The sequence below is a fragment of the Barbatula barbatula genome, assembly GCF_947034865.1.
Source record: "Barbatula barbatula genome assembly, chromosome: 1".
Classification (NCBI taxonomy): domain Eukaryota; kingdom Metazoa; phylum Chordata; class Actinopteri; order Cypriniformes; family Nemacheilidae; genus Barbatula; species Barbatula barbatula.
Window position 1 is genome coordinate 22,082,940 of NC_136766.1, and position 27,984 is coordinate 22,110,923.

The 27,984-nt window shown below is 40.0% G+C and overlaps 1 protein-coding gene across 4 annotated transcripts in view; it reads right to left on the reverse strand.

Annotated features, from left to right (window-relative positions):
• Positions 1-25: 25 nt before the first annotated feature.
• ext2 (exostosin glycosyltransferase 2) overlaps positions 26-27,984 on the reverse strand; it is a 29,334-nt gene continuing 1,375 nt past the window's right edge. The window contains exons 2-17 of one of the 4 annotated variants that reach the window (XR_013786866.1): positions 27,540-27,880; positions 27,226-27,449; positions 27,009-27,098; positions 24,863-24,979; positions 24,513-24,708; positions 23,811-23,950; positions 23,627-23,720; positions 19,137-19,268; positions 14,226-14,415; positions 12,032-12,198; positions 10,655-10,798; positions 10,296-10,424; positions 7,826-7,908; positions 6,719-6,904; positions 6,438-6,608; positions 27-1,512 (exon numbers count right to left, since the gene is read on the reverse strand). Coding sequence is in view for 2 of the 4 variants with exons in the window: in XM_079459703.1 (XP_079315829.1) it covers positions 6,766-6,904; positions 7,826-7,908; positions 10,296-10,424; positions 10,655-10,798; positions 12,032-12,198; positions 14,226-14,415; positions 19,137-19,268; positions 23,627-23,720; positions 23,811-23,950; positions 24,513-24,708; positions 24,863-24,979; positions 27,009-27,098; positions 27,226-27,449; positions 27,540-27,854 (2,160 nt within the window). In the remaining 2 variants the exon portion in view is untranslated. Of the gene's footprint in view, positions 1,513-6,250; positions 6,905-7,825; positions 7,909-10,295; positions 10,425-10,654; positions 10,799-12,031; positions 12,199-14,225; positions 14,416-19,136; positions 19,269-23,626; positions 23,721-23,810; positions 23,951-24,512; positions 24,709-24,862; positions 24,980-27,008; positions 27,099-27,225; positions 27,450-27,539; positions 27,881-27,984 lie in introns of those variants that run through there. The other 3 variants (XR_013786865.1, XM_079459704.1, XM_079459703.1) reach the window with 3 other exon arrangements.

Consider the following 27,984-nt stretch of genomic DNA (forward strand, 5'->3'; position numbering starts at 1 on the left):
ATAATGACACTAAAGAGCTTTGGTTAAATAAATGACCGTATTTATAATATAGGGCTGTCACAATTTAGGCTTTTCACTACTCAATTATTGTGGCCAAAATATTTCAAATGAAAACTATTTATCTCAAAATCTAATGAAATTTTAATATTATATATATTTACACTATCAGTCAAATTCATATTTCAGTTTGATATGCAATTTCAAAGAGATATTTGATTTCATATGATCTTTACATTATTTAAATTAGACAAAAACATAATAATCACAAACCAATACTTCACTTCAGAGATAAACGTGCTGCTTCTTATACACATTTGATAAAGCCAAAAAAATGTTTAGGTTTTGCTTGAGATGTTTAAAGCTGCAGACAATCTGCCTATCTGTGTATCATTGGTTATTCAGTGACATTTCCAATATTTTACTTGTTGCTGAAACTTCCTTACCAGATTCTTACTTTTTTTCATGCAGGAAGAGTCAGAACAGGAATATATTCTCCTCACAATTTCACTCCCGATGGAGATTAAATGAATTTATCTCAGATGCGCAGGCTCCTGAACCTAAATCACTAAAGAGCTCACACATCTGCTTCTGGGCCCAGACAACAGAAACAGCTGGGAAAAAGACAATTCATCCAAAATATACACAAGTGAACATACCATATTAAATTAGTGATGAGTACATGTTTTAGAGCACTTAGGTACTTACTGTTTCAAACCGTTTAATGCTGATCCAGGAACAACATGCTCATTTTTATTATATTTTGCATTTGGACTATTCATTGTGTGGTCTGTTTAGGGATGGGGACAACTAGCACCTGTACTTTACACTCAGTCTCGATCAGCAACAGCACTCAACACTGTATATAGGAGATAAAGAGTACACAGTATGCATAATAAAACAAGACAATTTGATACAGAGTCATAAAAATGAAGTGCTTGTTCAGAAAAAAACTGAGACTTGATTTAATTAACAAAAAATGGTATGTTCTGATATATGCAGTGTACATAGACTAACATTTATAACAGGTAACAATAAATAGCTCAGATGTAACCCACTTAACCAGCATCTTGTGATATTCCCAAATGATCTGTCCTTTAACACTTATATACACATCCCTACGCCGAATATGTTAATTTTGGCCATCTTTCTAACACATTTAATTAATCTTGTATATAAAACGTAAGTATAACCATGAATAGAATACCATTTCCATATGATTGAAGGAGTTGTTTGTAATATCAGTGTATGGTTTACAGCTGTACATCGTTTGCTATTAATATCTGCATTATTATTAGCAAACGTAATTAGGAAGAGCTGAACTGAATAGGAAGCGTTCGAATAAAATACTTTTTTCATCTCCAGAAACATTCAAAAAGTCAGCAAATGAATACAAAATAAAATGTCAAACTGATATCTCGAGCTACAGTTTTAAAATCATGACCTCATCCGCACATCAAATACGTGGTTCAAATGTTTAGTCTAATGCATTTTCTTAAAACAAGTGAATCTATACTGTCACAGTGCTACATTGAGACTGTGACTACACACACACACACACACACACACACACAGACCCATTTACCCACATACAAATATGGACTTGTGTTGGTGTAATGAATATATGTTAATGTCTGTTAATTGCTTTACTTTGTTGCTTTGTGCCCAGGTGATGTTTGCTGTATTTGTCTACCAGGTTTATACCTGTAATTTGTTAGTTTATTTTATTAGTTGGTATTTGGTTTAATAATTTAGAATGTTGAAATGTTAAATGTACTTAATATACCTACCTCCATTTGTTCCAACATGGTATGATCCAAGGGCGGGGCCTAGAATATAAAATGGCTCCCAAACACTCACTCAGGGTGGTTGAAGTAGGTTGGTGTGTTTTGTAAAGACAGTTTGAACTGGAAACTATAGAAGCTGATCAGGTCCATAGGATTTAGCTGAACAAGCCTGTAGATATTGTACAGTTTATTTTTTCTTTTATTTTTGTGTCACTTTGTTACACTGTTTGCTGGATTCTTTTTGCACTGTGGAGAAGAGGAAACAATAAATCAATCTGTTTCCACCTCACAAGCCTTTGGTCACTGTCCATACCCATTGCTCGGGTCATCCTGTGAGGTGGAAACAGTAAGTCTGAGGGGTCTGTGTGTGTGTGTGTGTGTGTGTAGTCACAGTCCCACTACAGCACAAGAAGCAGCTAAAATGGTTGAAGCCTATGTTGCAGCTCGTAAGGGATTCTCTGGAACATTCAGATATGCTGGCAGCCTACAAGCCGTAAGAAGTAAGTCTGAGGGGTATGGGGGAAGTTCGTACTCTAATAGTCACTCCCAGATTGTACAACCCACCCATGTAAAGATGTTCCCTCAACCGGTAGACACACGTCAGAAGTTATCCAGCAACGATGTAGTTTGTTATAACTGTGGTAAACCAAGTCACATCAGCACGCATTGCCCACTTAAGAAGCCCAAATCAGCCAAGTTGTGTTACATACCTAGACCCACCCCTACAGTTTGCAATTCTTCTGGTACAGAACCCACCATTACAGTTTTATTGAATGGGAAGCCAGTAACTGCCCTGATTGATACAGGTTGTGCAAGGACCTTAGTACAGTCTCAGTACATAACCAGGGATTTGTGGTCTGAGGACACAGTTTTAGTGTGTTGTGTCCATGGGGACAAGACAGAGTTACCCACTGCTGAAGTTTATATTGAGGTGAACAAGCAGCCATACTTAATGAATGTGGGTATTGCAGCTAATTTACCCTACCCAGTGTTGCTAGGCACAGATATGCCAGTTCTGGCAGACCTAGTACAGGAGACCGCTTGGTGTGGAGTGGTTACTAGAGCTCAAAGACAACGCTTAACTCAATCACCCTTAGAGACTGTAGAAAGCACCCTTTCAGAAATGCCCTTTTTCACTGAAGACAGTGTAAGTGAATTAAGTGTGTCAAGGGAAGACAGACTGGAGAAACAAAGAGATTTGATTACAGATCTAATTGATGGGCCAGAACAGCTTCAATTTGAGTTAGCAGACCCGGAAGTTGATGACAGTGAGTTTTGCATACTCCATGATTTGGCTAAACTGCAGAAAGATGATCACACGTTGTCTGAATGTTTTCAGAAGGCTAATAAGGCCACAGTCGGCACCTCACTGTGTGATGAGGTGTTTGTAGTAGACAATGATCTTCTTTACAGACAGTCTAAGGAGGAGGGAAAACAACTTTTGGTTCCCAAACTGTATCGTAAACGAGTGTTAGAAATGGGTCACTCTATTCCATGGGCAGGACACTTGGGATTCATGAAATCCCTAATGAGAATCTCTAAAAGATTTTATTGGCCTGGAATGTATAGTGAGGTAAAAGATTATTGCAAGTCGTGTCCGGAATGTCAGTTGGCAAAAGGAAGAGCACCTGCTATGGCACCACTTGTACCGATTCCTGCAGTAGAGACTCCGTTTGAAAGAATAGGAGTAGATATTGTTGGACCTTTTGAAAGAAGCCAGAAGGGTAACAGATTTATACTTGTGATCTGTGATTATGCCACTAGGTACCCTGAAGCATACCCCCTTAGAGAAGTAACGGCTAAACAGATTGCAACAGCAATGTTACATTTTTTCTCCCACGTAGGCATCCCGAAAGAGGTTTTAACGGATCAGGGCCCTAGTTTTATGAGTCGTACACTGCACCAAGTCTATCAACTGTTAGGTATAAAGAGAGTACGAACAGCTGCCTATCACCCTCAGACTGATGGATTGGTGGAGCGATTCAATCAAACACTGAAAGCCATGTTGAAGAAGTTCGTATCTGAATCTGGAAAAGACTGGGATAAATGGTTACCTTACCTTTTATTTGCTTACCGTGAGGTTCCCCAGGCATCCACTGGCTTCTCGCCTTTTGAACTGCTCTTTGCACATCAAGTAAGAGGTCCTCTGGATGTATTGAGAAGCAGCTGGGAAGACAAAGACAAACCACGAAAGCAAAACCTCCTTTCCTACGTCCTTAAAATGAGAGACCAGCTTCAACGATCATCTGACCTGGCTCAACAGAACTTGAAGGAGTCCCAAGCCAAACAGAAGGTTTGGTATGACCAGAAAGCAAGAGCAAGATCTTTTCAACCAGGTGATCAAGTCCTTTTACTTCTTCCTACAACGGAGAACAAGCTGTTGGCAAAATGGCAAGGTCCTTACCAGGTAAAGAGGAAACTTGGGCCAGTTACCTACGAAATCACTATGCCTTCAAGACAACCTCCATTTCAGACCTTCCATGTCAATATGTTGAAGCAGTGGCATAAACGTCCTTCTCAGGCAAGTGCACCACCGCAAGCAGTGAAAGAGCTTTTGGTAAGATTTGTGGAAGAAGATGAGGAAACAGAGGAGCAATACTTACCTATGCATCAGAGTGAGTGCCACGTGGACCTTCAGCATTTGTCAGCAGGGCAACGTCATCAAATACTAGAATGCATCCCTGGTCAGTTGTTCCAAGACACACCTGGAAGAACAAACCTTGTCCAACATAACATTCATTTAAAAGACTCAAAACCTATTCGGCAACCAATTTACAGAGTGCCAGAAAGACTTTTACAAGTAATGAAGCAAGAGCTACAGTTAATGCAGGAACTTGAAGTTATAGAGCCTTCAGCTAGTGAGTGGAACAGCCCCATAGTGCTGGTACCAAAGAAAGATGGGTCCCTCAGATTCTGTCTAGATTTCAGGAAGCTCAACTCTGTAAGTAAATTCGACCCGTATCCAATGCCCAGAGTCGATGAACTCGTGGAGAAACTTAGTAAAGCAAAGTTCCTCACAACACTCGACCTATGCAAGGGTTATTGGCAAGTGCCATTAAGTCCGGACAGTAAGGAGTTCACAGCGTTCAAAACACCATTCGGTCACTTCCAGTTCAGAGTCCTTCCTTTCGGTCTCCATGGAGCACCTGCCACCTTTCAGAGGATGATTGACCACATACTCCGTGGAACTGAAGTCTTCGCTGCAGCATACCTGGATGACATAATCATTTTCAGCACATCTTGGCAGGATCATCTGCAGCATCTACAGGAAGTGCTAAACAGGATTAAGTCTGCTGGACTCACTATCCGTCCAGATAAATGTGCCATTGCCAAAGAGGAAACTTGTTACCTTGGACATGTACTGGGACATGGAGTCATTCGTCCACAGGTGGGGAAGGTTGAAGCGATCAAACAAGCACAACGGCCTACCACCAAGAAACAGGTACGAGCTTTCCTTGGCTTGGTAGGATGGTATAGACGATTCATCCCCAATTTTTCAGAAAGGGCTGTAGCCCTCACAGAGCTAACTAAAAAGGATAAACCCAATACTCTAAGCTGGACAACTAAATGTGAAAGTGCTTTTATAGACTTAAAAGATGCTTTGTGCAATGAAGCCGTGTTGCAGAGTCCAGACTTTGAGAAACCTTTTACAGTTCAGACCGATGCATCAGAACATGGTTTGGGAGCTGTACTATTGCAAGGGGAACAAGGAAAACTTCAGCCTATTGCTTATATTAGTAGGAAGTTACTTCCTCGTGAAACACGGTATTCCACCGTGGAGAAGGAGTGCCTGGCACTCAAATGGGCCATGGACTCTTTCAGGTACTACCTTATTGGTAGGAAGTTTAACTTGGAAACAGATCACAGAGCTTTAGCTTGGCTAAACCAAATGAAGGACACAAATGCCCGAATCACCCGTTGGTTTTTAGCAATGCAGCCTTTTCAGTTTGAAGTGTCATATAGAACTGGCCGGGAGAACTGTGTGGCAGACTTTCTCTCTAGAACACCACAGAGGGTGTCTCGAGAAGGGGGAGGAAATGTCACAGTGCTACATTGAGACTGTGACTACACACACACACACACACACACACACACAGACCCATTTACCCACATACAAATATGGACTTGTGTTGGTGTAATGAATATATGTTAATGTCTGTTAATTGCTTTACTTTGTTGCTTTGTGCCCAGGTGATGTTTGCTGTATTTGTCTACCAGGTTTATACCTGTAATTTGTTAGTTTATTTTATTAGTTGGTATTTGGTTTAATAATTTAGAATGTTGAAATGTTAAATGTACTTAATATACCTACCTCCATTTGTTCCAACATGGTATGATCCAAGGGCGGGGCCTAGAATATAAAATGGCTCCCAAACACTCACTCAGGGTGGTTGAAGTAGGTTGGTGTGTTTTGTAAAGACAGTTTGAACTGGAAACTATAGAAGCTGATCAGGTCCATAGGATTTAGCTGAACAAGCCTGTAGATATTGTACAGTTTATTTTTTCTTTTATTTTTGTGTCACTTTGTTACACTGTTTGCTGGATTCTTTTTGCACTGTGGAGAAGAGGAAACAATAAATCAATCTGTTTCCACCTCACAAGCCTTTGGTCACTGTCCATACCCATTGCTCGGGTCATCCTGTTAACATATACATCACATGGCTAGCTAACAGCTGTAATCCACCTCCATGCTGTCACTTTTCATATGCTCACATATATAGTGTCATTCACAAACACATGTTTTTAATTGTGATCAACAGACAGACCCAAGATCAGATCTGTCCTCCTTGTAATCCAACAACGGCCTCACTGCATCTTCCAGTTCTGCCCTCAAAAAGGAAACATAATAAGTAACACAGTAGGTCAGGTCCCATCACAGCCTCAGCTGAACAGAACACCTGCAAATATGGAACAAGGAACGCTGGAGTGCCTACAGTCTGATCTCAAAGACGGAAGTGATGGGAAAGAGCTGTGGTAGTGGTCACAGGCTGCCAATGTTGGGGAAACTTTTTAGTTTCTCTGGGAAGTCATCTTTATAGAGCACAGGATCAGCACGGTGTTCGACCACCTTCAGAGGCATGGTGCCGAACACGGAGGCGAACTTGTTTATGCACTCAGACCTAAAAAGAAAAGAAAGAAGCAGAAAGACGTGCTTATGCATAATCAATAGGCTTGTTGGACTTAATGCGGCGCCGCAAGATCTGACAGGCGGATGACATCAAAGTACCGCGAGAGCAATTCAAAAAACCACAATAAGTGTGCTTTCGAATTGCTCTCGCGGTACATTGATGTCATCCGCATGTCGGATCTTGCGGCACCACATCAAGTCAAACAAGCGTAATGTCTGCGCTTTTCCAAGGTTTCAATGCTGGCAGAAAACATCAGAACTTACGACTGGGGATTTAAGAAATTACATATAGGACATGCTGAACAGCTGTCTGAATCATTAAATGAATGTGCAGAGTAAAAACAAGAGGTGATCAGAAGTGAACAGGACTACATTTTTAGAAAGCCTGACATATCTAGAGCAGTGCAAGAGCCTGTGTTTATGACAAGAAATGTATTGGGTGAAAAGCACAACCATGGCCCCCTTCATCAATCTAAACTGTATAAGCCCCTTCCATATTCCCTTCCAAGGTTAAACACTCTCTCACAGGCCGGTGCGGAGTAGACCAGACTCCCGCTTTAATATCTCAAAAACAGAGGGGACGGTTGTGATTTTCAAGGCAAATCAATTCAAGTCTTCCTGGTACAAGCTTAGCTTGGTTCATACTTGAATACTTGAAATACTACGAATGAATTAATGATTTGAGGTAAACCTCTGACAAAAAAAAGAGTCACAGTTCTTTCAGAAGGTCTACTGAATTGAAATGTTTTGACCTGAGAGCACAGGACAGTATTTTCAGCACAGCGCAACTGTACAATGGGCCGATTGTTGGTGAAACCTAAAATGCGTTTCAGATGCAAGCAAAAGCCATGCCAGGGTCAGAACGATGCCAAAGCCAATCTCACCAAAAAAAGGTGTTTAGGTTATACTCTACCTCTCAACCATGTGTGTCTGGTCCAGGGACAAGCCATCAATCGCTGTGCACTCCGGGCACTTGAATTTCTTACGAGGAGTAACCTAAAGAGAGAGAGAGAGAAATATATATATATTTATTTTTATTACTCACATTTGTCTTTACCTCCCATTTCAAAGCCGAGAAATCATGACACACTCTACATATTAAAAAACAACTAAATCTGACACTGCATCGATAAGGTCCTTTAATAATGAGCTGAGGCTGCAATGATGGGCAATAAAGTGTGTTGGGGAACCTGGGTGGGAGCGGACGGCCTGATGACAGGTCATATAAGTCAGATGTAACGAGAGAGCCGTCCCGTGCCCATGGCCCAGCTCTGCTGCACTCATTAAAAGAATGATGCACGACCCCCGCTGCCCCATCCTTCTTTACACAACACACACTTGACTGACACTCTCCACTGTGGGAGCACAGGGCTGGGGCACTAGGAGGTGTCGGTGATGTGGGATGTGGAGGAGAGAAGGTTCACTGCCTGACTGACTGCAAATTGAAGGTGCCCCAGTGAGCTTAAGAAAACAAGAGCGCACAGGAGAGGCAGACAGTGACACTTGGATAAGAGAGGTTAAGGCCGGGGCTTTAGATGCTGAACAGCACCTGGACAGAGTCACTACTGAGACTGTAGAGGATAGGGGAGAAGGGCGAATGCTGATCAGACACGAGCGTGACGGCACCCTGTCATGACACCTGCATGCTTCTGGGAACGGCACATTCCGGAAGTCGTGTTTTTAGTGCCGCTGAACACTTTTTATATGCGACTGACAACAAGTGGTGGCTAAAATGATCACAGCTGTTATTAAAAATTAAATAAGAGACTCTTTCAGGAGAAGTAGTGCCAAGAACAATATAGTTTGGTAGACTTTCCAATGTTATACACGTATGACGTATTATATTCATTCTTAAGCACGTGTTTAAGAGTAATGGCAAGACCATAAGTTGATGCATATTTTGTAACAATTCTGGACCACAGATGTGCAAATATTAGCATGTCATGTGTTATTGAATACTGGGTTTCTGATATAAAAAAATCCAAAGATTTCAAATTTAGTACAGTGTACTTACTCCATAACAAATTTAGTACATTTATGTGTGTCTGCACCAACACCAAGTGCTGCATAGACAAGAAAATAATTTAAAGAAAAGAAACAAATGAATATCAATTAAAGGGAATACAACACAAAACAAGGCTACACAATACAATTCCACATAATAAATGATAGAAACGATCCTTACAAAATGATTTAAAACCGTGAAAGACCAATACGTCTTTGTAAAAAAGATGTCAAGTGAAGATTCAAGCTTAGTTTAGGGAGAAGATTTGGTGTTGAAGGTCATAATATATAAATTACACTATGGCCCCTTAAACTTTTTATTTTGTATTTCTAACATCCCCTTAAATTTAACCATTATTTACATTAGTTTTTTATACCATAAACAGATTTATACCAAATTCAGTTTTTCAGAATGATTTTCCTTTACAGCAGAGAAGTCTGTGGGAAAATTATTTAATTTAATATAATCCACTTGGAAGACAAAACACTCAAACGGTGTCAAAATGACAAACCCATTAAAGGGGAGATCAAATAAGACCCAAGTTTTTGTTATATAAGAGGTAGTCGTATTCAAGCGAACATCCTGTAAGTGTCAGCACTAAAAACGCCCTTGTTACTGAAATAAGAACTGTTATTGACACCATGTACAGCAAACACCAGGTACTGGAATGCACCTATCCATAGGTTGAGCGCCGCCTCCCCAGAAAAAAATCCACGGCTACTTCTCTAGCCCCGCCCACTGGTTCATGCATGACCGAACTGAAGTAACACAAGGTACGGTCATATATCATTAAACACCATACAACTATAGGCTATACAAACTATAGGCAGAGCCTTGCTATCACATTTAGGAAATAAGTCTGTTACCTGTCAAACCAAATTCACAGAAGGCTACAATTTAAGTTTACTATGCAAACTGCTATCCAATTATAGCAGTGGGCGTTTACTTCCAAGTCTTCTATGCGGCATGTCCATACAAACCGAGCATTTCTCCAGCCAGCCTCAAACCAGGGTAGAAAACACCCTATTACTTATTGAATTTGAATGTTTTCAAATGTAAAAACCACGCATACTTCATAAGTAGACTTCCGACAACAGTCTAAAATAATAAAAACGTCCAGTCCAGCACACCTTTAAGAACAAGGCATTTGCCGTGTCGCATACACTGCTCTGAACCACGTTTGGTGTAGACAGGGTGTAAGTTTGCATAAAGAATCTTAAGAGATGGAGCTTTGTGTATCAACATCACAGAAAGTCTACAAAGGGCATCACATTCTTTATTTTAAAATGAAATAAAAATTCTGTTTTTATTTCAAGTCCTCTTTGAAATGAGCTGTTTTGAGGGCCGTCAACCATATAGTATTAGGAGGTAAGATTACCTTTATTGGGGCTTTTCCAGTGATGTTGGCCACAAGAAAATTCATGGCGATATCCTCACAGTTCATATGAGCATCCACCCAGTTCTTGATGTCTCCAGGCATCTTATATGTGTAGAGATAGTTGAAGTACTGTAAGAAAAAGAACTCTTTGAACCAATATTTGACAACACAAAAAACATAACCAGCTATGTTTGTGAACAGAATCCCAGTAGCGATGATGAAATGATTTTTTTTCCTGGAAAACAGGGATGAACATGAGCAATGGTGAAAGGGACAATGTGAAAACAGGCATGCATATTTGTCTGGTCTTGACGTAGGAGAGATGACAAAGTATTGGACAGATTTTCAGTATATTGTACCTTATGGTAAAACGCAGCTCCAGTCAACACCATTGACACTTCATTGGTCCATTCAGACTCATATTTCCACTTGCCCATCTCATGGTCCCACAAGTGAAGCCTCCCTGGATATCCAACCAGCCTGTCCGGGAACTCACGCCATACCTAAATAAAAGGACACCCAGAACACATCTGAGACGAGCTCATCACAACCTCCAAAATTATACTGGATCAGTCAAAAACCAATAACAGTTAAAAAAAAAAAAGTAGGGTCATTTTAGATAATAGTTGCTTCAAAAGATAATAATACTGGGGTATGAGAGGTTAATCAATTATGTCCAACGGTTTCTTAATCCCAAAAATGACAGACAGGCCCACAGTCTAGGATGTAGCCTGTAGTTGAATGTCATTCCCGAGTGGCATCAACAGCTAGTATTTTAAAGCCTGCCTGCAATTCCAAAAGCTGTCTTCCATTTAATATAATTATCCATAAATTATACTCCATTCTCTCAAAAGTGCATAAATGCCTGCATGTGAGTTTAAGGCAAGGCTGTAGCTATGGACGGCACTGCTTGTCCCGTCATCATTCACATATCAAACACCTAAGAAAAAGCCTTTATTAAAGTAAAGACTTCAATGCTAAAAAATCCTTTGAGATGGCGGCCATAGATTTAGGTAGGCGAGGGTGGCTCAAGAATACCGGCGTACATGTGGACTTAATTCTTAGTGATTTAACTACCTCTGTGGGTCACTTCACTGTCTGCACCACCATTATAACTGTGAGGAAAACAACTCAAGAACAGTTACTACAGATACTGTATTCTTATAAATCTAAGGACATCCATTTAAATGTCTTTCTTTTACATCAAATAACAGGAATAAACGTAAAACCCTAACAGTGTTTTAGTCTAATGGTTGCTTTACAATAATGATCCGGTTATTGTAACCCATCTTTGGTTCAAATATGGACAAACCCAATGGTTGGGTTTTAACAACCCAGAATTTTTGGTTTAATCGTTTGTCCATTTTTGAGCCAATGTTAGGTTGAAATAACTCAACATAAGCATTTTTTTACAGTGTACACAGGGCAGACCATTTTAAATGTTAATCATTTTAGAACATAACCTAACACTACATATTGGTGGTTGATGATGACGTAGCGTGAGAACACGAGGAGGTAAGATAGCTGAAGAACACATATTGAGAAACAGTCACAGGATTGTTCGGTGCAGTGGTCATAGCTGTGCTTTATCGTAAATAGAACACAGCTATTGACCAAATAGAATCAAGAACTGAAATTAACCATTTTAGAAGTCAGAGCAGCAGTATGTTTTTGTCATACTTATATTAGTACGTGATTGAAGATTCAGTCGACAAGACACTTTATTCGTATACTACCTCATATCCAAACTGCAGCTCATCTGAGGTCAACATAATGATGTCATCATCAATGGCCAGCACAGCTTCTGTCTCAATCTCATCAAATGGGAAGAAGCGGTTGCTGAGTTTGTTTTCTTTTGTACGGACCACTTTAAGAGGCACTGCAACTTTGGGCCAGAGCGACTCTGTTAAAAGGCAAAGAAAACAAAGTTAATAATGATACACTGTCGGTTTTCTTTCAGACAAGCTAAAAAACTATGAGAGATGGCAGCAACTGTGGAAAAGAGAGCGTGGGTGGATAAATCTAAACACATCGCTGAGTAAAAGCACATATGAATCTGACCACACTTACATTCTTCTCACGGCAGAAGATACAAGGCTCTTTATGTTTTCAGTTGTGTAAGAGCTTGGGAGGAGCTCAGATCACGCAACAGACAGATGGCACACACGGTGTCACCTAATAAAACTGACGAGAGAGTCTTCTGGAACTCAAACACAGCGACCTAAAGAGCGGGGGAGTGCAATTATACCTCCAACCCAAATCCCAGTTTAGAGACCAGGGAAATCTCAAGAGATCTGGAATGAGCTCATCTCCGATTGAGTCTCTGTCGCAACTTACACAACATCACACAACAAACTACCAAGAAAAAAGGAAAAAAGCACTTCCTAAATGTTGGTAAGCCTCAGCGGCCCCAGACGACAGTGAAATAAAAGACCCAAATCTTCTCTTGCTAGGAAACTGACAATGTCGCCACATCCAAGCCTGGCACAGAGGGTTCAACAAAACAGAAGAAACACAGACAAGATGGAAAAGAGTTTAACACTGAATCTAACCCAAAGCGTAATCCAGAGAGCCGACAGTATAAAATTGAGATGTTCACACATCATTAATCGAAAGAACCAAGAATCTTCAGCGAGCAACTTTTGCACCACAACAGAGTTTTAATACCCATGATTACTTCCTTGCACTGTATTAAAAATTTTGCGACTGCCAAAATCAGTCTGGGCTGTACTTCATGTACGATCATTTTAAAAGTGCTTCAGCAAATGATATCCCCTGTGACAAGCGTATAAAATCTCTCCTCCCCTCCGAGTGTTTTAAACTAATTGACAAACTCCCAAAACACATCTTACTGTCAGTGTTTTGCCAGCACCTCATTAAAATGACAAACAGTCAAGACATGAGCAGCTAAAGCCACTCGAAATAAACAAACATAATCAGCGATGGAAAAGGGTGTGGAGGAAATCCATCCTCATCAGGGCCTGAGCCCCAGGTTGACCCGTGAACAGACCTTATTAATTCTAATGGGTCACAAAGCCAGAGCCGGCCTTCACCGACGCCTCTAATCAAAGGCAACAGTGAGCCATTAGTCCACTTCAAAGTATTTCCCGTCGTAATGACATTACTAAAAATCTATGGAGAGGATATATTTAATTCCCCTTTCCACTTTTTTCCATACTCCGAGGCCTTAGTAAAAAAACGTGCACATAATCGCCTTGTTAAGCGGAGCCACAGTAAATAACTGCTAATATCAGCATACTTTGACACATCGCTAATGGGCCATAAATTCGACCACAGCTGTAGTACAGGGGAGACCATTAGAGAAACTATCCTTTCGGTTAAAAAATAATATTTAAAGCTAAACCAAGCTCAATGTGACCCTAGACCAAAGACTTGCTTTAACTCATGCTTTAAATATTCCAACTTCTAATGGAACAAGATTTGGCACTCAGTGATTTATCAATGAACTCCTCTATATTATAAGTTGTTTTAGGAGATGACATTTCACCCAATGTCACATTCTCATTCTTAAATATCCTAATGTCACTGATTTAGTCCAAATCACTTTCCAAATAAAATATGTTGCATTAAGCTGATGGCAATTCAACCTAAATATGCATTTATACATTTGTTGTGTCATCATTGTAAGTGTGTTTGAACTACAGTGTAAATTATATACTGTACACTGTTCTCTTAATAATGTACTGATGTAAGTACGAGCCATTTGGTGAAATCACAGGTACTTCCAATCCCCATCTACCTATTTAAATGTGAGGTACGTGTCATCAATTCGGTCATCTTTCTACATAGATAGTGGTTCAAATCTAGAATTTTTTGAAAAAATCTAGAAAAAACACACAGTTTTTTGAAAAGTGCCATAGAAATAAATAGTATAGAAATAAACTGGAATCAAATTAAATGAACACTTACCTTCGGGAGGGCTCTTGTTCTGGTTGTTCCACACCACCAGTAGCTTAGCCAAACTAGGCACCTTGGAGATCTCTGTGATGACCCTGAAGAGGCTTTCGATTCGATCGTAGGTCAATACCACAGCCGTGAAGCCGGGTGAGCGTGGTGGTATGAGAGGAAGGAAGAGTGGGCTGTTCACACTCGACCATTTCTGTTGGAAAAAACATAACCGATCGTGGTTTGCTTATCTTTACAAGAAATGCAAGTGCTTTCCATGACTTTAACCTTTTAAATGATGTGATGCAGTAAGTTCATTTGTTGCCCCAGCAAAAATGACTTTCTTTGGAAACATGCATTGCTTATAGAGATCACTGAGAATGCTAATAACCAACAGTGGTGGGCAGGCGATTAAAAGTGCTATGGAATGTTGAGCACACAACCACCAAATATTCGAGCAGTTAACAAACAGCTGGTGCAGGATGCCATGACCTTTCGATGTGCCAAAGCGTTTGCCTAAGTAAGAGATGAAGTACTATTTAGACTGGCAGAAGCCAAACTATTAAAATAAAATTATTACCAGCTAGAGACATCTCTTTGACATCTATAAAAAATGGTATGCTCTTTGTGAGGCATAGGTGCTATTAAGAGAGACTGTTTTCCTTTGCTGACCTGAGCGCAATCTGGCGGCGAGCAGAAGACAACGTGAAGAAAGCGATATACTATGTGGTCAGATATTAAGAGCCATGTTTGCATTGGCTAAATCAAATACTTCCTTGCTTCAGGCTTTTTGTCATTCCATGGCATCCTTCCATCCTTTTCCTGTTAACTGTTATGTATCTGAATTTGATTAGAATGTTAAACTTCCTGGTGATCTCCTCAAAATAAAACGCTAACATATGGTATCCACCGTAGCCTGATCAAAACATCAAGTGCTTTTAAAATGTATTTGTTTCTTCAACCTTCTTACGTTAGAAGGATAAACTGAGTGCTTTATTGGTTCTGTTTTACGGGCTTGATTTCATATTATGCTGAGACATACGTCATGCAAAGAGATATTGTTTGGAAAGGGAAGCTTAAATCTTTTGATTTAAGACGAAGTCTGTTTTGTCCACTTCACGGCCATGTTTGAAAAATCTCAGGGCAGCAAGACATATATTTCTGGAAAAATTACAATTAAATTGTATATTTCCAATATACTATTATTTCCGTCAGTTAAACCTGACATTTTGTTTCCTAAGCGTAAAACAAGCCAAAATATGCCCAACTGTAATTATTCTTAGAATCTGATGTTGCTTTATATTCAGAGCTGCTGTGTTTGTTGTGAGTGGAATCTTATGCATTCACTCCAGTGAACTCTGGTGCAGATGAGCCCAGGCAAGACCGGGGTGAAGCAGGGGTGCCGGGACGCTATCGGCGTCAGTGGCTGTCTCCTGCCAGCGTGGGGCTTGGCTCATCTTCCTGGCTTGCTTTAAAACAGCCTGTAAACTTGCAAAGATGCACGAACTGGGGCCTAGATCAAGTGACGCTGTTAAAGTAAATATTGCGAGCGCTTAAAGGGCCTCTGATGCGGTCATGAAGACTGCTGTTTATTGGCTTGTAGGATAAGGACTAAACGCGGGCTGAGTACACAGACGTCCTCTGCCATTTCATGGTCCCTTCAACCTCACCAGTGGGGAAAAGAACATAAAAATGAAGCAAAAATAATAAACAGCTTGATGTAACCCAAGAGGAAGCCTTAGATCCCACAATAGAGTTCTCGTGTTTTTATATTATCCTACTTTGTTAAACAAAATATGTGAAGATTTTAAACGGGTGTTTTAAATTTCCACTCCAGAGAAGTATTTTCCCAAGGTGTTTGTGTGAAACTATTTAGTTTAACATGTATTCATTTACATTTCATAAAGGTACTTAAAGTATTTGTCTTTAACTTGTTATAAGGTCAGTTTTTCTGAAAGATGGCATATAATAAGCATGTGAAATGTTTTGACACAAAAACTGTGAATTGTTTGTGTTGCATCTGACCTTGTACAAATATGCCTTAAACTTTTTACAAATAGAGATTTATAAGGAACAAAAACGTATTAATTAACAAAGAAACAAAATTATATATTATAATATATAAAACTTTATATTGATATAAAATAATAAATTGATCGGAAAGTTTAGATTCCTCTTGAAGTTTGTGAAGTTCTCCATGTTGTGGGGTCTTCATTTAAAATGGCAATTTCCCACATAACAGTGGTAATAACACTTCCAACATTTTAAAGAGATTGCTGTTAGATTAAAAAACTCAAAAAGGCCCCACAAAACGAAGACGTAAGGAAGGATGCTATGGCCCTGATAGACTACAGCACCGCTCACTACAACCTCATATACAGCAGTTCCAGGTGCCTGCAAGGAAAGAGCGGTGGTTAACCAGCTCCTAGCAGCGTCCGCCACGGTCTGTCACCATGGACACAGCCGTCCTTCACATAACATCAGTCAAGCATCCCGCTAATAAAAAAACAAACTTTATACGCCAATGGAAAGTTCTTTGAGGTGCCTGACACGGACGCTAAAGCAGAAGGGGAAATCATTAAAGTACCACTGTGACTTATAAGTGGTAAGATAAATGAAGAAGAACAAAGGGATGTGGTGCGCGCAAGCTCGTCCAGAACGCTCTGATCTAATTGGGCAGGCTCCGGTTGCACGTAAGTAGAGTTTTTGTGATTTGTTAAAGCAAACAAGCAGGAAAACAACAAATTTTTCATTCCGACAATCAATGCCAGTATATTTGCTTGTGGTTGGAGTTCACCTGCTGTTTGGAACAAGCGACAAATGGCCGGAGATGTAACTTTCAGCTTGTTTCAGCAAACGTATGCTGAACCGTTCAGTCTAAAATGCTTTGATTTGAATATCAAAATCTCGATGGACCGAGAGGAATTCAAACAACAAGGCAGTTATTATCATCTGAAATATGAAAGTCTGGGGGTTATTTATAATAGCCGCGAAGAGCTTGTTACTAGGTACCAGTGTTCTTTTGTCAAATGTGAACAGAGGAGGAACAGGCGGCTCGAGTGACGGTGAGGGATTGCAGGCCGTTTCATGTGGGCCGAGGGGGCTTGGCGAGTCTTGCAGCTGGGATCATACTAGTACAGCTTTGGGATTAGTGGAAAATGGAACCCAGATGAAAGCATGGAAGCCTGTTCAATTGCAAAGGCTCAACGCACAGAACATTTACCTCCAGAGTCTCATTGAAGCTGATGGGCAGCGATTGCTGACATCACAGAGACCGGGCTAAGACAAGAGCTGAATTCTAAGTGGCAGGAGAGACAGTGGCTTCCTGCAGATTTGGGCTGTTGGGAAAAGGCAGTGGTCAAGTTGCCTTACTTTCGTCCTTCAACACAGCCTGCCCTCTTTCAAGGCAAGAAGAACGCATTTAAGATGAGGAACATATCCATGAGACAGAGGATGAGGTGTACACGCATTTACAATTGCTGGGTTAAAGACACCTTAAACTAGCAATTTTTCTACAGCTGAAACAAGACAGTAGCCTCTATTAACCTTTCCTGTTATTCCAGCACTTAAAAGGCAGACCTGGCACCCCGATAGCAAGTGATGTAAGGCATTTTTCTCAGATAATAAATGTATGATGAAATGTAAAGCATTCATTTGGTTGGCAGAGTCTGAACTTGAGTTCCCTCAGAACTCCAGCACAAAAAGCCGCCTGTTCTGACAACGTCTCCTAAGGCAGAGCCGGAGAAATGTGCTTTCAATTACGTCTCGATGGATAAAGGAAAGCAGAACAAGAAATGCACTCGATTTATGTACTCCTCCAATTCGGCTCAGTGTGTTTTTACAGAATGTTGATAAAGTACTTTTTCTTTAGATCACTTCACTGTTACGGTAGAGATAGAGTCAGGAACAATAAGCCTCTTGTGGGTCTCGGCCATCTGATGTGATTGACAGAACAAGAACCGATGAAGAACACCAACATTATGAGAAACTCCTAATGAACTACTCGTGGTTCTGGTGTAAGCTTGGACTGTGTGTAAAATCAAATTGATTTATTTGTTAAAGAAAAAGGTAAACAAGAAAAAGCTCAGATCTGTCTCATTGTCTTAAAGGAACAGTTCACCCAAAAATTAAAGTCTGTCTTCATTTGCTCACCCTTAAGTTGTTCAATAATGTCTTTGTTCTCATAAAGACAGAGAAAGATATTTGTAAGAATGCTTGTAACCAAAAAGTGATTTGCCACCATAGAGTGCCATTGTTCTGTTGAACACATAAGAAGCTGTTCTAAAAAATTTAGGAAAGCAAACTGTTCTGGGGAACTTTTGTGATTTTTCCTACCATGGAAGTCATTGGGGGTCATGAACTGTTTGGATACGATCATTCATCTTTCTCTGTGTTCATCAGAACAAAGAAATTGATACAGATTTGGAACAACCCGAGGGGTGAACTGTGCCTTAAATATAGATACAAGTTACTAACCACAGGGATGGTGAGTAAAGAGTGGTTATAGAATGTCTAAACGCTAAGGACAGCACACAGCATTTCCAGGGTAAATCCATATCTGAAACTGACAGTGCACTTTTGTTTTTTTAAACAGAAGCCCATTTCCCATCAAATTTTCAACTCGTAACACAAGTTCAATACGACAAAACAACTTGTCCCAGTGAACGTATTTCGACTCTTCAGTCTCAATAAACATTCTTCCTTGTTCACAAGCAAACACTTAATTTCAAACATTCTGTATGTGACTTAAGTTATGGTGTTACCTTTTACCCACCTCAAACATGAGACAATTTTGATTATTTGCCAAAATCACTTCGAAAAACAGAGTGAAAAGCACTTGGGCAGTCAGCACATTACAGAAATGGGAGCCAATATGAAGTAAGGAAATAAGTGAGTGTGCGATACATTGTAAAAAGACCAAAATAGGTTACTCACAACAATAAGGGGATTGTTCCACTCTTCATAGGTGCGAGCTGCATACGGGTAGATGCGATCATTAATAATCTGGAGAGTTGTCATGCCAATGGCCTTCATGGAGCTGTAATAAGCTTCCCAGAACCAGCGGGCCTAGGGAACAATAAATGACACAGAATTCCAAAATTTGTTGGGAGAACTGCAAAGCACGTCAAACTGATCAACACAAATGCATATAAATACACAAAAAAACATGTGAAAGATGAAAACCAAAGACAAAAGATAAGGCCTTTCACATCCCTGCACTCCCGCCATCCTGCTTGTGCCTTTATGATCCCTACACCCTTTCAAAGGCCGAACAGCCCATTAAAGTCCAGTGACATGACTGCAGGGACCATTCCAGAACGTTATGGCCCCTTTAGAATAACGGTCTTTTACTAACTTTTCCACTCAAGTGGCACTGAGACTGCAGCTAAAGTTTAAGGGCAAAGATCAGGTTCACTGTACTCCATACCAGCACAGAGCCGAGGTGCGAGGTCAATGGCAATTTTGCTGTATAAACAATGTTACAATGCTGATGTAATGGAGATAAAAGGAAACACTGCTGAGGCACTGGAATTGAGAAATCTCCTTTAGCGAGTAAAACGCCTGTAACATTGCCATCCATCTATTCTTTATACAGAATATCATACGAATTTTATTTTTGCTGCAAAAAACAGAAAGTTACAACAAAATTCATCTAACTGCTCTTGATTCAATAGGCATAGTCAATAAACAATATTGTAAAATCTGAAATATATATTAAAAGGTCCAGTGTATGATGTGTAGCGATATCTAGTGGTGAAGTTGTGAATTGCATCAACTACAGAGGCTGAGAGAGAATTAAGATGTCACGTTTTTGCTTCTTTGCCGAAGTTTATGAAACACACCCCGTGGAGCAGTTTGACTGTTTAGGGCTACTGTAGAAACAACTTTGTGAATTCCATGTAAAGGGACCCGCGGTGTATGTAGACAGAAATAGCTCATTCTAAGGTAATAAAAACAACGCCTCATTATGTAAGGTCTCTATACACGAAGACATACTTATGTATATTAAATTGCATTTATGTCAATAGATCCTCCAAAAAATGACACAAAGGACATTTCATATATTACGAATACAACGGTTTTGAATATATATATATATATAAGTATTATTGGTCACCACAGGAACACACAGTGTTTGCCCTCCTCTGCTGATCTATTAACCAACCCGACGCTCCAGCAGAGAGGGGTGAGGAGCACATAAGAGTTAATTACCCATAAAACAGTGCTATCTCCTGCTAGGAGGCGCCATGCCGCAGTGACCCAGCTCCACCTCTGCTGGTCCTGTGTGACCCTGCTCTCCTTAACAGGGCCAACCAAGTGCATGCTGTGGGCAGCCTCATTACCTGGTCTGACTGCAGACAGCGTCAGATCAGTCCCGACTACAAAGAGTCAAATAAGACCGGGCCACTTTTCCGGGCCAATTACTGAACAACAGCCGAAACCTCTAATGATATTTCTTTTAACGCCGTCAATGATTTAATACATAATCTAATGACATACAGAGGTTTGCAATTCTGACTATTCCAGTCACTCTCTTTTGAAATAAACTCACTAGATCAATGATGCAACCGTTGTGTTTGTTGTCATAAGTCCAGCACAGAACTCAGCGCATTAGATAAGCTCTGTCACTCCCCACGGCCTGGCCCTCGTGGGTCTTAAACACTGAAGAAATACAACTACACCAAAACAGCTTTTCTTTTTATGGAGAAGGGAAGAGGATTCAAAAAGACTTTCTGATCTCAGGGGGAGCGCAGCCGGCCATAAATCAGCTCGTGATGAAAGTTTTCTTTCCGACCAGGAGGAGGCTACGAGAAAACCGCACCCACTAAGCGCTGAACCGCCCCGCACGAACGCCTGCAAGAATTTTTATGAGGAGGGAAGAGATGGAGTCTTGTGAGAAGAGAAAGCATTGAATCTCTGACATAGTTATTTATAAAACCTCTCAAGCCTACCCAGAACTTCTTTCTCTATGGACATTGTTATGTGTAAGATTTGGTTATACAACAGTCAGTCACGCTTGTTCAATCGGATTGGAGGAGAGGCATTGCAGAAGTGATGATGTAGGAGCAGTCCTGTTTTTTGTATCACTCAATGACAGTAACTGCTGAAACAGTCATCGATTTCTTCAGCGGACATTAAAAACAGGAGCAGACGCAGTGGTGAAACATTCAGTCGCTTACACACATTCAGTCACTTGCGCACACTAGTTTTCACCCTGAAACATTGTTCCTAACATAATTATTAGTATGGAGGCTGGTACACATCTTAATAATTACAATCCAGAAATGGAGACATAGTAAAAAGGTTTGGGTTAATTTCTTTGTTTTTCCTAAGGTACCATGTTTAAAATGTTTTCTCTTTTGTGTTGAACTGTCGTAAAAATGCAATATTAATGGCACTTCTTACCATGACGTTATGGCCACATTTCAGCGCAGCCAATCAAAATGTACTCTTGATGGTTGAACATCCTCATACACGCTGGAAATTCTACATGGCAACTCAGCAGAAGTAAAGAGTGATGTCATATGTAAAGCATGTGCACAAACTCATTCAGCACATGAGTTCAGAGAGGATTACAGCAGTATGATGCCACTGCACTAGCACTTTATCTCCATTAATGAAGCACGTGTGTGATCTATTTTGGAAGTCTGACCAGAATAATTCTTTTTGGAAGTCCTCATCAGCACAAGATGTAGGGCATGTGAAGCCAAAAGTTGAACCATTTCTTAAGAGATTGAACAATTGTCAATACTAGCATACTATGAAAGTGAATCGGCACTGGGGATGTCAGTCACTAATATTACGCCTAACAACTCCATTTGTGTTCCAATGAAAAAATTATGTTTTATGTCCTGTATTATTAGGAAAATCTTTACATTTTTGCAATGATATCAAGTATTGTTTGGAATCTTCTCTGTTTATTTTCTTAACAATTTTCCACTTTTCAGTTATTTTCATGCAAATTGCTTTGAAACAAGTAAATACACTTGAATTGAAAACATTTACGGTGAGTAAATGATGACAGAATTGACCATATCAGATTAACTACTGAACCAGTTCTTTACACTTCTGTAGCTTTGAAGCATAAACGTTTAAAAAAACGTTCTGGATTTTCCCTAACAGTTCCTCACACGTAGCTATCCAACCATTTGAGGTGGGTACAGTTGGTGAATACTAGCATGACAAAAAAGTACATTCAACAAAAGAAGATCAAACTCCAAAGAGTGATGACATGAGAGATGAAATACCACCTCAGAACCAGCTGCTCTTTCAGACTGAAAGTTTACAGTAATGGAGTTGTTGGGGGCTCCCTCTGTTGGTCAAAACACAAATATTTTCCACTACACCAACTGTATTCCTCACGTGTCCATTACGGTCTGGAATACTTTTGCTTACATTTGTATTAGCGGTATCTGCACTTTTCAATGCTACACCGGAAGTTTATGTTTCTAAAAACATCAAGAATAAAGCTGTGCTTTGAAAAATCGATTTTTATCGTATTTTTTGTTGTACTATAGCCATTCCTTGGTATAAACTAGGAAGGAAGGAGTGGATCAAGATGTGTTCAAGTGTGCATTAATATCTTACTGACTTCATGACATGTCAAAATCCTAACACCTTTATGCAACATCATTACAAAATCAAATCCAGATTGCAGAACTTATTAAGATTTTTAAGAAACGGATGCTAATTGTATTGGTTCTCAATTGTACTTTTCACAACCAAACAACTACAACCATTAAGGAGTGGAATCAAAAGAAATCTTCACATATTTAAAGTGGTTTAGCCCTTTTAACAGTAAGTTTAGAGCAGTTAAATTTGAAGTAAAAAAAGGAAAAGTGTGTGGTTAACAATTTGTTTGGATAGAAAAATCACTAATACTTAAAATTAGCGTTCATCATGATTTAGTATGGCAAGTGAAATTTCATCTTGGGAGAATCAAAAGCACACACTTGTAGGAATATTATTTTTGGCATGGCCCGCCGTTTATTTTCAGACTCGAGCATGCACTCCATTAAAAGGACGGAAGAATGTTAGGAGAGCAGTAGAAAGGTTGTGACTCGTCTAACCTCAACTTCACCCTGTATTAAACCTGAGATGGCTGCTTGCGTTTAGTCTAAGACTAATCTGCTATTGAACTCATTGCTATTGAAACCCATCAGTTTTGACAGCATTTGGTTTTGTTGACACTGGGCTGAGAGTTGTTGGAATGATTCTTATAAATAGCTCAGAGTGTCTTTGTAATTCCACTGAAACCTTCAGAGAAAAACATTGACTAAATTTATAGAAAGTGTCTTCGCTTTAATTCGCAGCCCTTGGGCTGGATCCTGGGTGATCTAATGACCTGTCTACCAGCGTGATGGCCAGACGCTGCTTACAGGCAAATTCTCTCTCAGACTTCAATGACGTGGTCACATTTTTACCTGTCTCTGCATTTCTTCGACCTGTCTGTGAGGGATGCTCTTTAAAATTGTGTACATCTCTGGCAACTTCTCCTCCGGAATGACAACCGATGCCCTGCAAGCACAAAGGTTTAAACAATGCTGCCTTACAGTATGCAACTTCCAATCCATCACCAGATTTCCTGTTTTTGACATCCATGTTTACCTTTTCCAGTCCAGCACTTCAGAGAAAGGCAGAATGTAAGAATCAGCCATGATAACAGGGACGCATCCAGCCTGCAGCACATCACTCAGAGTGGCCTGGCCGAGCCGGGCCCCGCGTAGAACCACACAGAACGATGACTCCTGAAGTTAGAACCGACAAGGGATGCATTTTATTATCATTAACAATGAGACAAAAAGACAATAGTGGGATATGTGCATGTGGTGTTCACGAGGTGGTTGTAACGAAAGGTGCAAGGATCAGAGACTGGAAGGGCTTGAGGGGGGGCTCTCCTAAAGATTTGGCCTCTGCTCCTCACCAATGTGGAACATCTCCCAGATGTGCTCCAGCACCTAGCCCAGCTGATAAGCGTGCTTCCTGTCTAGACAGGGCTGGATGGGAGATGAGCGTGGTGGATGGTGTTTGTTTCTATTGTTTTCAACAATGGAGAAATGTTGTGGTGGCAAATGTCGCTTCTGGGCAGGATAAGCTTAATATAAACATTTATTATGTATCAATTATGACAGCTTATGTGCATAGACTGCAAAATGGAAAATCAACAAGAAAACAACAATTGGTTTATTTATAAACAAATTTGCCCGGGTAGTGAAAATATAATTTCAGTCATTTTAAATACACTCTTTTTGCCAAAATGTAATGTGAGTTGACATCATTCGACACACAGAGATGTAATGTGACTCCAACCTGTAGGATCTGTGGGTAGTCGTAGACCTGGCCCTTATAGCAGCGCTTTCTAATCGAAGCCAATCCCTGAGAAAGATTAGTGCATTTGTCCAGGAGGAGCACAGCCTCCCCATTCTCCTCCTTCAGCCTCTCCAGTTCCACACGGTATTCCCGATGGATGGCCGTCTGGGATGACAGAATGAAATAGCGCCGGGGCCTGGAGTAAATAAACATTACATCAAATTTCTTCAAACATCAACATTTCTCGTTTCATTATTAAAGTGACAGTTCACTCAAAAACGAAAATGATATCAGTAAATAAGGACTATGAACCCCTTTAAACTAAAAAGGTAAGTTTAGCAGGATCTCACCCCGGTTGTCTCTCAGGAAGGTCCACTTCAGCAGACAGGGGACTGTAGACAGGGGTGCTGACATCATAACCCTGCCTGTACGTCCACGTGGAGAAGCCTCCCCCAGCCAGCAGAGCTCTGTGAGACAAAGGCAACAACGTCAACCATGTCGCAGAGAAACTCTGCAACGGTTTATACAACTGGTTTTACATGAAAAAAATGTGCGAAGACACCACTCTGCAGTATTTTACAAACGTCCTCGTTCTACGGCAAGTCAAGAAAACGTCACCTGGTTTGAAAAAAGACTCAATTTACATGAGGAATGAAGTGAGAAAAGGGAGACTTGTAAATATGGCAATGCAACATACACTGTCTTTTTATCTCACTGCACACTTATGCGCACATGGGCAGCTGGTTCTGATGAGGCTGCACACCAAATGGAGCCCAGCTGGATGAGCCCAGGAAATTCCCTACAGCTCCAGATAAGTGTTCATCATTTCAGGGCTTTCTAGTACATAAAACTCACCTTTTCCACCCAAAGCAATAGAGTGGCCAAGTTATAGGCTGGGAAACATGGTCTATGCTGTAGTAAATACCAAGAGATTACGTTTATCTGCCTGCTCAAGGCGGCTGGGCGTTCTTTTCTTTCATGACCGGCTCGGCTGAATCTTTGATCTTTGGGCCTGAGGAATACACTAGGTTGATGATATATCAAATACGCTTAAATTATTTTAAATCAAGAGAAAACAATTTGGTATAAAGATGTTAAAAGAACATCTAGGTGATTAATAAGCTGTTGATCTGTGTAATAGGACACTGATGAGACTAAATCAATGTCTGTTAGAATTATGTGACTTGAAATTTCCAAGCAATGCAGTTTATTCTACAATTACAGAATATTCAAACAACAAATATATATTATTATATGTATATTATGATGTATAATAATATGTTGTGACTGTCAATACACTTCTAATGTAGAGAGGTAAAACAGCTTTAAATATTCATTCTAAAAATAAATATTATTAAACTCAAAGATCTACAAATGATTATGGGTCCAATCTGAGGTAAAGAGTATCGCTGCCCCCTACTGGCACCAAAAACATGCAATATATCTCATGCTTGGTCAAGCAGCTCAAAACATGAAAGTGAAATTAACTTCTGGGGTTAAAGATCACGGTATCTGTTCCACTACCCTGTTTCCAAAATATCTGAGTATAATAACAAAGTGATTCATTTTATTGAAACATGTTTTTGGTCATTGGGCTGGAAAAATATTTCAAACCATCAGTAAAACCTTGCCTTTTGCAAACCCCCCGTTGGGTGGACACAATTGCTGTTCTTACTAGAAGTGGTTACGCCCCAAAAAACACCTCATTAGCAACAAGTTCAATCTTCCTTAAGACCAAAACAACTTGAGGTTAACGGAAGAGAATCTGAGAGCATTTTAATGTTTGGTTTAACTCGGTGGTATTGGTAAATCCCAACCATGAATATGTACTCATTCGGCGGTCACAATCACAGTAAAAACAAAGAGCATAAAAACATTTATGACAGAAAAAAGAAATGAAAAAATGTATTATAAAGGTAAAAAAACAACAATATAACAAATTTAGGGTCTTGATATTGTTACTAGAGCCAAAAGGGAAAGACCTCATGAAAGTTGCTTTTAGTGTGAATATGTAAAATTTAATGATACCTACAAACTAGTGTGCTCCAAAAACAGTCATAATTCACATTTAGAAGACATAAGCATGTCAAATGTAAAGTTTTTCACTTCCGCCAATACAGTTCAATGATTTTATTACATTAATCTGTACTTCAGCATCTCATAATTATCTCATTCTATTTAAAGTGACTTAAATGTAATTAAAATATAATTAATTAAAAGTTTAATAAAATGTTAAAAGGGTGTGACACTAAGTATGTCCCACCCTAACTTCTTGTTTCAGTAAAAACTGTGTCAACCCATCCAACAAACATTCACATTTCAAGGCACATCAGTTGGTCAATACTGGGTAAGTTTGAAACAGGTCAAAAAGTAAGTAAATTAATATAACTTAAAAAAAGGTCTAAAACAAATAATCAAGATGTAGCCCTAGAAATGTATGAGTTTTATTCATTGCAGATTACAGTAAAAGTCATATGTTGAAAGTCTAGATCTCACCTGTCTCTGGGGACATCCAGAGCTGTGTTGTAGTCAGGTGGTCCTCCAGGTAGCATGTTGAAGAGCAGGTGGTTCATACCTTTGTCCCATCTTAAAACGTAACAATAACCATGATGACCATATAGTTAATAACAGATATTTAAGAATTTGTAATGCAGATGATGTTTACGCAACCTGCTTAAAAATAGTGGAACACAAGAGGAGAATAAATATCTACCTCGGCAGCATGGCCAGAGCCTGAGCCGTCTCACGAATCCGCAGAGAGTTCTGATTCAGCACATCAATAGATGGTATGAAGAGACAGGCTCTGGACACATCATCAGTGTAAAAGTCACTGTCTGAGATGGCGCTCAGCAAGTCATTGTATTCTCGAGACAGCCCGGTGCTACTGATGGGGACTCCAACATCATCCACAAGTCTCTGAAGAGGATAGATGTAAACCTACACACACAAACACTATTAATACACAAGAACTGCAATGACAACAACAATAATACAGACAAATCACAGATCTACCTGCCGCTGCATTACCTTGATTTTGTTTTTAGGATTATATCCACAGCGATACACATCGAAGCAAGTGTGCATTCGGCAGCTCAGGTCACCCCTCTCGGGAATAGGGCTGCTCGAAGGTATCCTGACCAGGGGAGCATCATGCACACTGCGACGGTCCAGACTCCATTCTGCTGAGGACTCAATGGAGTGAGGCCAAAACTGGAACATTCCAGTTGCGATCAACCCAAGTAAGACCACAGAGAAGAGGGTGATGTAATAGATCCGGTGCTTAGTCTTCATTCGAGGTATGAGTGCAGGGCCCCTGGAGCTATACTTTCCAGAAGCACACATGATGAGCCCGTCCAGAGCCAAAACCACTGCAAAAACAAACACCACACTAATAAGCTCAGCATCACATTCATTATTCATATTTAATTTTCACATTTTTGAATAATAGGAAACTCTACAAAAATATGAGATA